This window comes from Chinchilla lanigera, unplaced genomic scaffold (assembly GCF_000276665.1).
Source record: "Chinchilla lanigera isolate Chin_1 unplaced genomic scaffold, ChiLan1.0 scaffold00012, whole genome shotgun sequence".
Lineage (NCBI taxonomy): Eukaryota > Metazoa > Chordata > Mammalia > Rodentia > Chinchillidae > Chinchilla > Chinchilla lanigera.
Genome location: NW_004955413.1, coordinates 3,782,836 through 3,794,179, shown reverse-complemented (window position 1 = coordinate 3,794,179; position 11,344 = coordinate 3,782,836). Strand labels below are relative to the sequence as shown.

Below are 11,344 nucleotides of genomic sequence, written 5' to 3'. Positions count from 1 at the left end.
CTTTCTTTCTTTCTTTCTTTCTTTCTTTCATTCTTTCTTTCATTCTTTCTTTCTTTCTTTCTTTCTTTCTTTCTTTCTTTCTTTCTTTCTTTCTTTCTTCCTTTTTGAGACAGGGTCTCTCTGTAGTTCAGGCTGGCCTTGAACTCAGGACGATTCACCTGCCTCAGCCTCCCATGTGCTGGAATTACATGCATGCACCACCGTGTCCAGTTCACAAATAATGTATCTTAATAAAATAACTCTGAATTCCAGAATCAAAAAATTTTAGGGAGAAGAATGAGACTGTTTTAGCTTGGCCTGTCAATTTGGGCCTGTGGCAGCACAGTGCATCCTAGCAGGAGCAGGTGACAGAGGGGCCTGTTCACCTCAAGGTGGCCAGAAACAGAGCCTGGAGAGGGCCGGGGTCCTTAGATCTTGTCCAGACCATAGCACTGAGTCATGAATTGCCTGGGTAAAGCAAGCACCATCCTGCTCACTAAGTTCTCAGGAGGGGGAAGTAATTTGAATGAAGGAGAAAGGCATTTCTAAGTTCTTCACCAGGGACTCATAGGAGGTCTGCAGGGCTGGGCACAGGCAGAGGAGATGCACATATTCACTGTGAGCTCAGTCTGACTTGGAACGTGATGGGGAGTGTAACTCCCTGCTGAGAGAAGCTGAGGCCATTAGCTTAGCAGATCAATGTCCCAGGAGGAAGACTTTGGCAGTCCTGGCCAGGAGTCTTGGCTTTGGCCCTAATCACTTTGCTACTCTGTCCACTTGAAGCTGCGTCACTGGCTTTACCTGGCATTTTCTCCCTCCTGACCCTAAGTCCTAGACCCTATCTAGGCCTCTTTCAGGAAGCCTTCCTGGCATCTCAGAGGCAGGCCTCTGCTGGCTGCAGGCTGCACTACTGGGAAGATTCCTAAACTGGAATCAAATCTTCAGGCTGTGTGTAAACAGTGCCATGGAAACATCTGGTTCAGGGAACTAAAACCTCTTCCGGGCTGGAGAATACAATGACGGTTGTGTTCATTACTTTGAGGTCAAACCCATCGCTTCCTTGTTGCCTGCTACATGCGCCTTGGTGATATAGTTCCTGTCTTTGAAAAGCTTGCAGGGCAACAGCAACAGAAATAGGTGATTTCAGTACAAAAGTAGAGATGCCAGGAGCAGAGAAGCCTAGGAGTGGCAGAGGTGGCCAGTTGTTTGTCACTGTAGTACAGCTGCTGGGTGAAGGCAGATGCCTGCAATGCCTGCCCGGCTCTCAGACTGTGGTCACTCCTGTGGACCAAGTTCAGGCTAGAGCTGACCACAGGAAGTCTGGAAGGCAAGGTGAGGGCAGACTTCCTCTTGTTTCTGTTGGAAAAGAACCCCAGCAAATGTCAGGTTTTCATGGCAGAGGCAAAGGAGTTGTTCTAAGAAGGGAGGTGGATGCTTCTGCAGACATCGCTTCTATCCTGCAGGCAAATAATCAGAAAACACCCTTCTTGTTAAGGCTTCTATAAACCATTTAATATTTCAAAGGAACTCCTGGGAGATGGGCTGTTCCCATTTTTCCTGTGGGCTGGGAAAAGACTGATCTGGGTGAGCTCCAGATGGACGAGGGTGCCTCTGCCTGGTCATGGCTCTGGGCAAGGAGGGTGCCTGGATTTTGGGGTTTGACAAAAGAGTCTGGCTGATGCTGTGTCCTCCCTGGTGAGAACCTCCAGCTCCTGGTCCCCACGCCTGCAGGAGCTGGTCCTGGGGTGCAAGGACTGCCCTGAGCCACTGTCCTATGGCTGTGGAGATAGTGACATTTCCTAGAAAAACCACACGGGGTTGCCGTTTTTGAGTTTTCTGTAGTCCTAACTCCTGAGTGGAGAAAGAGGCAGGCAGCCTGAGCAGCTGGCCCCTTGTGGGATGCTCTCAGCAGCGCTTTGAGAGTTTGTTGAGTTCACTTCCTGGATGGCCTTGTGATGTCCTGGCAATATGAAGACTGGCAGGAAATAGTCAGGTCTCAGCTTCCTGCCCTGAGCCTCCACTTGCCAGGGAGGACAGAACTTCTTGCATCTTCCTATGAGAGAAGAGAGAAGTTCCTCCCTACAATTTGTCTTAGAGGAGCACAAATATCTTAAATAAATGATAAGCTAATGCAGCTTTGCTACTCATCATGGAGAACCGGAGATACTAGGACAGTGCTAGTATCACCATGGCAACCATCCTTCCCAGGACAGCCCAGGGAGATGGAGATGGGGCAAAGGGACCAAGGGGTCCTTCTGTCCTGCTGGGGACCTGCTCACCATTTTGGAGGAAAAGGCGGTGGTTGTGGGGTAGCCAATGGAAGGACATATGACTTTTGGAGACCTAAGTGACTCTCATTCACTGGTATTCTTCCAGGCACTATGTCATCTTCACACCAAGTTAGGAGGTGAGGCAAGTATGGCTGTGCTTCCCTTTTTGCTTGAAGACACCTCTCTTCAGGAGCGGAACTAAGCAGCTCAGTCCCCGCCTCCAGTGAGTGGCAGAGCTGGGCTCTTAGCTTATGCTCTTTGACAGCCATATGGGGTGTGGACCTGATTGGAGGGATTTAGAAAGATTGTAGGAGTGTGGCTGTCCCTCACCCTGGAGTCTGCCTATGCAGGTTTGCAGTTCAGCCTTCTAGGGTGCAGAGGGAACCAGCTCTGTGCAGACGCACTCCGTACTCCCCACCGCGTGGCCCAGGGCTCGATGTGGTCAGGCTACAGGGCTGACATCCTTCCCTGCCTGCCTGTCCTGATGCAGACTGTGCAGCTCAGACAAGGGGCAGGACATGGCCAGGGCCGCTGTGGGCAGGGTATGGATTTTGCTAGGACTACAGAATGCCCCTGGTGTAGCCCAGGTGGATTGCGAGGAGTGTGAGTGAGGGCCAGGTCAGACTCCTATTCCTCCTGGCTCTTCCTGGTGCCATATGAGGCATCCCGGAGGCCTGGCTGTGGCTCGTGGTTCGTGGCTCATGGATTGTGTCTCCTGGCTCTTGGTTTTTGTGGGCTTGCTATGGTGGTCCTTGGTATGATTTGACCAGACTAGGTTTCCCTTTCCTCAAAACTGACAATATTTTTGTTTTTGGTACTGGGGATGGAACATAGGCCCTTAAACTGTCTAGGCAAGTGCTCTACAATTAAGCTACACTTCCAGCCCCCCAACTGGCACCCCTCCCCCTTTTCTTATCTGTTTTACTGACGCTGATTGGCTGAGGTTTAACCTTCTGGGCTCAGCCCTTCCATTTAGACTCTTGTACTTTACTTTTCACGGGTTCTTTCACTAACTGCTGGCTTCCAGCAAGAGTGTGCATATTCATGAATACAGTGATACTGGTACTTGCAGTTATGTGATCATTTACATGGGTAATATTATAATGTGTCAAATCCAAGACATCATTGATTCTAACACACATCACCATTTTATGTATCACTAAGACAGAGAGAAAAACCGCGTGTTAAGCCACCCATGGTGAGATGGACCTCCGCTTCAGGAGTGCTGAACAGTGAAAAAAGAAAGGACATTTGGAGTCATTAAAACATAGGCCGTTGAGATGTTTATAAAAAACACGAAAGAGTGTTTGTACAAATGAATTAGCAGAAGAAACAGCTGATGATTCCAAACCTGCCTTGTGTTATTAGTGGAAGGTGCCAACAAAGGGAAAAGTCCCAGCAGAGCCCTTGCTTCACTGGTGCTCTGGGGACATTGTGTAGATCCCAGCGTGTTGCTGCGGATGGGAACTGGCCCTGTCTGGTCCCAGCAACTACCTGGGGGTGTTTGAGAAAACAGATTCTGGAACCTCCCCCACCCCACCCCACTCTGGAGGGTATAGCCCAGGAATATCTGTTGTATAAAACCCCATGTGCCACCCCTCATTTAAAATGAAGAAGATCAAGGTCAGAGTCAAGGCCAAGGCCAAGGCCAGGTCAGTGCGGAACAGAGACTGGCCGACATTACTGCCTCCCTTTCTCCCCGCTTTGCTCCCTATTAAGGCCTGGCCTGCTGCGGCAGCCCCGGGCGCTCAGACTCTGCACTTAAGTGTGAGGATCTAGGATGCCGCCTTAGGCATGGTGTACCCCACATAGCACGTGTCCCTGCCTCTCCAGGCACCGAGGGGCTAATTTGACACATGTTGATAAGCACCTACTAAGTGCCAGGCACTGTCCTGGGTCCTGAGGGGACTGCTGTCCTGGTTTTTCTAGCAGGGCTAAGTCTCCTGGACGCCTTCCTGAGGGAGGCAGGGAGTGAATGCGAGGCAGCGGCCAGAGCCCTCTCTGGTCCCACTGAGGTGCCCTCTCCTTGCAGGCCCTGTGGGAGCAGTGCCAGCTGCTGAAGAGAGCCTCTGTGTTTGCCCGCTGCCACCCACTGGTGGACCCTGAGCCCTTCGTGGCCCTGTGTGAGAAGAGTCTGTGCACCTGCACTCAGGGGCTGGCATGCACGTGCCCTGCCCTGCTGGAGTATGCCCGGACCTGTGCCCAGGAGGGGATGGTGCTCCATGGCTGGACAGACCACAGCGCCTGCCGTGAGTCACTGCCCTTCCTCTCCATGCCAGGCATGGGCCGTGCCAGCCCTGTGGTGGTGGCCCTCAGGAGACTTTGGGGCCTTGCCATGATGTGCATTTTCCCACACTGCATTCAGCCAATCCCCACAAAACCACATGTCCTTGGGCCCATTTCTTGAATGGCTCCTGGCCTCTGCACCTGGCCTCAGGGGTGCTAGCTGTAGAGAAGTCTCCTTGGCAGGCTGTGTGGAGATTGGACAGGACTTCTCAAGGTCCCCGTGAGGTCCCTGCCTCTTTTCCCATGCCACACCTTCCAGTACCCTATGATGCCCCCAGGAAATCCATCCCTTGGTCTCGCTGCGGATGGAATGTCAGCTGTTGCAATTCCAGGACCATCTGCCGGTCTGAATGGAGGAGGAGCAGGGAGTTGGCTGAGCTGTCTAGGAGCCCATCTCTGAGAGACAGGAAGGCGATCATTAAGTCTTCCCTTTAATAACACAGCCCGCCCATCATTCCTTCCATGGACACCTGTTTGTTATCTTTTAACCTCTCCGCGTTCTTAGTCACTGTCACCACCCTGAATTATCACGATCAAGCAGGGGCTTCCCTGGCTACCGGGAAAGAAACCTCTGCCTTCCCCAGTCTGACCAGAAGCTGTGCAGGTGGACAGCCGCTCTGCAGTAATCATGCAGATATTGTCAGCCGAGGGAGGCAGAGGAGACGCAGACAGCGGCCCCACACGTGGGGTTCAGAGTGGAGCCAGCATGTTTGAAATTAGAGCTTTCTCCGTGTTGTGGGGGCGAGAGGAGGGCAGGGCAGCAGCTGGCTTCTCCTCTGTATGGGGAGGAGCTGGTCTCTGACGGCGGGGTGGAGGAGACCCCATAGACCTCAGTGAAGGGCCTGGGCCAGTGTCTGGGGAGAGCCCATCCATGGGGAGCTGGTCCAGTGGGGGGACAGAGAGCTGCTTAGGCCCTGCAGTAAAGTGGGAATAAATGTAGAATGAGTGTCTCCATGTAGGCAAAGTGTATGTGAACAGTGTGTGTCCTGTGCTGGGGACGGGGGAGCAGGCGTTCGTGGAGGAAGAAGTGGTGGGGGACCCCGCCAGCTTTGCTGTCCCAAGATGCCCCTGCTTTTTAGCCCAGAAGACTGGGTACCACTCCAGAAGGTTTTAGAAGGCAATGGGGCACAGAGGGGCAAAGGAATGCCAAGGTGTCTGTGGAGAATAGGTGACCAAGGGGAAGGGCTGGGGTCCTGGCAGCCCTAATTGGCCTGAGCTGGGCCTCAGGAGGTGGAAGGCGCCACTCCAGGGAACAGGTGGCCTCAGGGGTACAGTGGGACAGGGATGGCCCTTGGAGCCCAGAGGACAAAGGAGGCCGTGACTGCGGTGTGCTGGGGAGATTCTGTGCTGTGCGGACCGCTCTGGGATGACTCCTCTGCCTTCTCTCTCAGGCCCGGCCTGCCCTGCTTTCATGGGGTACAAGGAGTGTGTGTCTCCCTGCGCCAGGACCTGCCAGAGTCTACACGTCCGCGAAGTGTGTCAGGAGCAGTGTGTTGACGGATGCAGCTGCCCTGGTAATAAACTTCCTGCTTCATTTACAAACCCGAGACCTCGCCAGTGCCCTTGGCTTTGGGAAGGGAGATGAAGGCCACTTGTGTTTGTTCCTCCTTGCTGAAATCAGAAGGCTTTTATTTGGTTTTTAAAAGTCTTTGTACAGAGGGATCAGGATTGAGCTGGTCTTTATTTCCTTGGTGCTGTGTCCATGAAAGCCAGGGAGCCAAGAGGGTGGAGGGGGCCCTGGAGGCGGCTTTGGGGAGTGTGTGGCCCCATCTGAGCCGCAGCTCTGTTTCCCTGTTAGGGGTCGGGGAATCAGGCTGGGACAAAAAGTCTTAGGAAATGTTTCCTGGGTTCACCGTGTGAGCTCGCTGAGAAAGGCCTTTGCTCGAGGGTGTCTGTCTAGGGAGGGAGGCTTTGTGAGCGTGGACCCCAAGCTCTGCTTAATGACAAGGGGGGCCCTGTGCACTTCCACTCAAGGCTTCTCTACTGAGTGACCTACAGCACAACCCTTGACTCTGTTTCTTCATCTGGGGAACAGGGATGAACAACCTTTCCCCTTCCTCACACTGCACCACACAGCAAGGTCTCTGAGCTTCCTGGAAGGAGTCCTGAGCCTAGACTCTCGGCTTCCCTAGGAGACGACCTTGAGCTGCCCATTCCTTCAGGGAAATCCATAACCTTTTCATGGCGAGTTATAATCTCCTCCCTCATATTGCGCTGATGTGAAGGATAAATATCACAGAACCAGTACTTAGAGCTTCCTGGAAGCCCTAATTGGACGGTGGCCTCTGGGGCTTCCGTAGTTGTGAAGTGAGTAATGATGGTGACAACGTAGAGATCTTTGCCTTGATGCCCTTGTACCTAGAGGGACAGCTCCTTGATGCAGGCCGTTGTGTGGACAGCACCGAGTGCTCCTGTGTGCATTCCGGGAAGCGGTACCCCCCAGGGGCCTCCCTCTCTCAAGACTGCAATACCTGGTAATGGGGGTTGTGGTAGGGGGAGCTGCTCCGGGACCTGGGAGGGGAGCCTGGGGGCACACTGGTCAGCAGTTGGCCTGGGCAGAGCCAGGGCTGGGGTGGGGGTTTGGGTCAGGCACACAGGGCACTGATGGAGTCCAAGAGTTACATACAGATGTGCATGGACGCTGGGGAGGTCAGAGGCTGCCTTCCACCTAAGCGACATCACTAGCTGTCTCTCCAGACCACTCTCATACACGATCCTCCCTCGACCAAGAGAGCTGCACGCCAGCCACAAACTGCATACAGCTCTTCTTCCCTTGAAATCTTTTCTCTCCTGGGAGGTGGGAAGCAGCAGTGCCCCTGGGAGACTCACGGCTCTGCCCTCCACGGTTACTGCAATGCCAGCCCCAGCCTGGGCACCTGTCCCTGCTGAGCCCAAGAGCTCCTCTGGATGTTGCCTCTAGCCAGCTCCTGTACAGCTTTTGACATCTGAAAGACTCCTCTTCCCCTCAACTCTGGAGGCCTGACGTCTGGGCCACTGTAATTTACTCATGTGTCCTTATTTTCCCAGAGCTACCAATGACCTGTGCTTCTCTCCCTGACAGCATTTGCCGGAACAGCCTGTGGATCTGCAGCAATGAAGAATGCCCAGGTGGGTGGCCCCTTGGTATCTCCACTTCCCTCAATGGGCAGGCCTGTCCTCTCTTACTAGGGAGGTCCCGGGGCAGGTCAGGGAGAGGCTGGTTCTTCTGCAGAGAATGGAGCTTGGTTTCAGACTCCAGTCACGCTGACATGCTGGTGGCCCAGGAAGGGTGCCCCGCCTCTGCTGGAAGAGGGTGTGCACCTGGCCAGGTGTTCCTGCCTTTCCTGTTGCCCGCCTGCTCAAAGGCTTGAGGCTCCTGAGCTGGGAGGCCTGTAAGGTCACGACCCACTGAACAAACATCCTTGGGAAACTTCAGAGGAAGAAGGTGCTGCTCACTCTTCAGGCTTAAAGTGAGAGTGTCAGTGGAATTTTCTGGAATGCTTAATACGCAGACTGTAGCATGATTCAAGAGCGAGGAAGGCCAGGCCACCAAGTGATTCCCCTGCCTTCCTTGCTCTGGAAAATCTGTGTAGGAAAAACAATTTTATAATCTGTGCCCTTTCCTTTTGCTCTGCTTGGCTTCCCTCTGTTCTGTTTACTGAAAACCTCGCCCATTCAAATCTCTCTCCACCAAGCCCTGAGGTCCCAGACCTTCTGCATTGTGTGCACTCTTGTGATGTTTGTGAGGTACTTGGTACTGTGCTAGGTGTTTTACATGTGTCACCCCACTGTTACTACCTACGAGATTGGTATAGTTTGTTTGCATCTTGAAAAAGAGGAAACATATCCAGAGAAAGCAACTTGCCTAGAGTCACACAGCTGCTAAAGGGTAGAGGCAGGACTCAAATTCCCAACTGCCAGACTTCTATCTGGCCTTTTCCTTTCTGGGTCTTAGATTTTGATGGGCCAAGAGTGGATTGAGTTTGGATACCTGGGGCCATATTTGAAGCCTGTGGATTATAGGGTTTGGGGGTCATGTAGGACCTTATCCAGTCACACAGAGACTAGCATTTCGGAGGTGCAGACCACGGGGTACCTCTGAGGTTACCTAGTGCTGAGTGTTGGCTGTGGGTACCAGGAGGGAGGGGACCACCTGTCTGTGCTGGGGAGTGGTGGAGGCTTCTTAGGACTCGTTCCCCATATACCTCTCCTTAGGGGTGAGAGTTTAGGGCAGCTGTAAGCAGACCTCTGGTGCATCTGTGAGCTCCACATTGCAGCTATAACATTCTTGCCACTGGCTCCTTGTGAAGGAAAGAAGTTTCTTTGGTTTGTGATACTGGAGGTTCAAGTCCAAGACTGGGTGGCCCCATTTGTTCGGGCCTGTGATGATGCTGGGATATGGTGCTGGAGTGTATGTCAAAGCCAGTGGTCACATCTGTAAGCGGGAAGCAGAGAGACAGAGACTGAGAGGATGGCTCCCGCAGTGCCCTAGGGCACAGCCGCTGGCTTCCTCCACTTCCTGACAGCACCTGCTTGGAGACCCGTTCTTTAACACAAGTGAAGACTAGATGCAGGCCGTGGCACGTGGTTTCCCCACAGCCTTCAGACCTGCGGCTCTGCAGCCCTGACCTCTTGTCCCCTGCTCTGCGAAGCAGTGCCCAGGGAAGCTTTGCTCGGGTGGTTCCCACCGAGGTGGGAAAGCGTGCTTAGGGACAGTGCGGAGCATGCCCATGGCAAGGATGCTCCTCAGGCGAATGAAGCCCTTGTCCTAGAATTTCATCACGGTAGAGGCTGCAGGCATAGCTCAGTGGCATAGTCCTTTCCCACCATGTACAAGGCTTTGGTTCCATCTCCAGCATCAAAAAACCAATAGCAACAAAGCCTAGATAAATGAATAAAGTAAATAAAGAATATAAGCTCCTAATGGAAGAGTGTGGCACTTGGTGGGGCAAGGGGTGAGTAAACAGCAGATGTTTTATTTGTGTCCAAAATCTCACATGAAGGGTCTAGAATGGGGGGCCGGGGATGCGAGTTTTGTACTCAGGCAGTTTAAGGTTAGAATTCTGCTCCACTGATGACTAGCTGGGAGACTTTGGGATGGCTACTTAATGATTCACAGCCTCAGTTTCCTAATCTGTAAAATGGGCAGTAACAGCAGCTTCACTGCAGGGCTGTGTGTGACATTTATTACTCGACACTCACTGTGTGAGCCGGTGTCATCTTTCCACAGCACAGGTTGGGGCAAAGAAAGGCTAAATAGCATGAGAGCGAGAAAGGTGAGGGTGCAGGTGGGCAGGGGATGTGCAGACCCTGGCAGGTCCTGGCGCAAGGGGATGCACATGCCATGCACTCCCTGCCAGCAGGGCCCACACCTCCACTGGAGAACATGCTGTGATTCATGGGCGGGCTTGGGTGAAGGCTGACATCTGGACAGGTCTGAGCTGCTTTGCTGAAGGCCTATGTGCTGACATTTCTGCCAGGAGGGAGGTTGTGTAGAGAGGAGGTTCTGGTGGAAAAGGGGTTTTCTTTGTTTTCACGAGGGAGGCTCTTAATTCACACAGGAGCGGATCTGCTTTGGCTTCTGGGTGCTGTTCTTTGTGTGTGACGTCAGAATCACCTGCTTTCATTCATTACTGAAACTGGGGAGCCCAGCTTTGCACCAGGTGGTGGCGGCTGCTCGTCAGGGGTACCTCTTGCTGCTGCCCATACTTGAGAGGTCCTGTTCTGGGCAGAGCCCGGCCACGCAGCCCATGGTTGGGGCGGATATCCCCGCTCCCGTGGCCAACTGCTACCCCCCAGCACACCCATCCGTTTTCCAGGGTTCCTGTGTTTGCTCCGTCTCTCAGTTGTACCAAGGAGATAAGCTCAAAATAATATGAGACTTCTGATTCCTGAGAAACAAATCTGTGAGATTTAGGGTAGGAAATCAGATTAGAAGATTAGATTCCGGCCCTGACGTTTTGCTTTTGAATATTCGCACATTTTCTTGCTAACCCCTCTTCCCGGGCACTGTCAGCGTGATGGAGTCCAACTTCTTACTCAGATAAGAATGTGCTTGAGAAAACAGAGAAAGGCTAGGGGAAGGATTTCCACCCATTTTGCCGCAGCGAGGTCAAGACTTCTGGCGTCGGTGACCAGGTGGCTCTGCTTGTCCTGTGGCAGTGATTTCTGAGAAGCGGCCGTCTGAGAAGGCTTTCCTGTGACGTGGCTGGGTTTGGAATTCTAGGACGTGCACAGTGAGCTGCGTGACCCTTGGCCCTGTGCTGTTGCCTGTTCTGCTCTGATTTCCACGAGCAGTTACCCCTCCTCCCTCTTGCCCTTTTGTGGAGAGCAGTGGAGTGGGAGGGGATGTGAGCAGAACCATCCAGAGACTCCCTACTTCTCTTGATTTCATCTAGGCTGCCATCCCAGAAGGGGTGAGTGGCCCTGGGTAGTGGGTGGAGGGACACTCACCATCACCTAGGGCTCAAACCTATGCCCAAGGCTGAGCTGCAGCAGGATCTGAAGCCATGCAGCCTAGCTGGCGCCTCACCAAAGAAAGCCTCGGTGGAGGTGGCTGGCACTGGGATCCTCTAATGTCCTTGACAGATGGGTAACTGGGCTCTCCCTGTGGCCCTTGGGGTCCTCCTGAATCTCAGCTCCCTGTGGGGTTGCTGTGAGGCCCTCCTGGGCTGGGCAGAGGAGAGCCAGCCTCTGCTGCCTGCAGGTCAGGGCGCGGGGAGGGAGGAGGCCCCCGTGAGGAGGAGGCTGAGCATGCACGAGTATGTTCAGTTTGGACGGCAGGGAAGAGAACAGTTGGAGGAAGAGCACAGAGCGGGGCTGGCCAGGGA

At 53.4% G+C, this 11,344-nt stretch overlaps 1 protein-coding gene across 2 annotated transcripts in view; it reads left to right on the top strand.

The window, feature by feature from the left end:
- The window catches only part of Vwf (von Willebrand factor), a 153,119-nt gene that overhangs the window by 31,409 nt on the left and 110,366 nt on the right, over positions 1–11,344 (top strand). For both annotated transcript variants that reach the window (XM_005378755.2, XM_005378754.1), the window contains 4 exons: positions 4,282–4,498; positions 5,927–6,049; positions 6,898–7,009; positions 7,597–7,643. In XM_005378755.2, the coding sequence (XP_005378812.1) occupies positions 4,282–4,498; positions 5,927–6,049; positions 6,898–7,009; positions 7,597–7,643 (499 nt within the window). The remainder of the gene's footprint in view (positions 1–4,281; positions 4,499–5,926; positions 6,050–6,897; positions 7,010–7,596; positions 7,644–11,344) is intronic.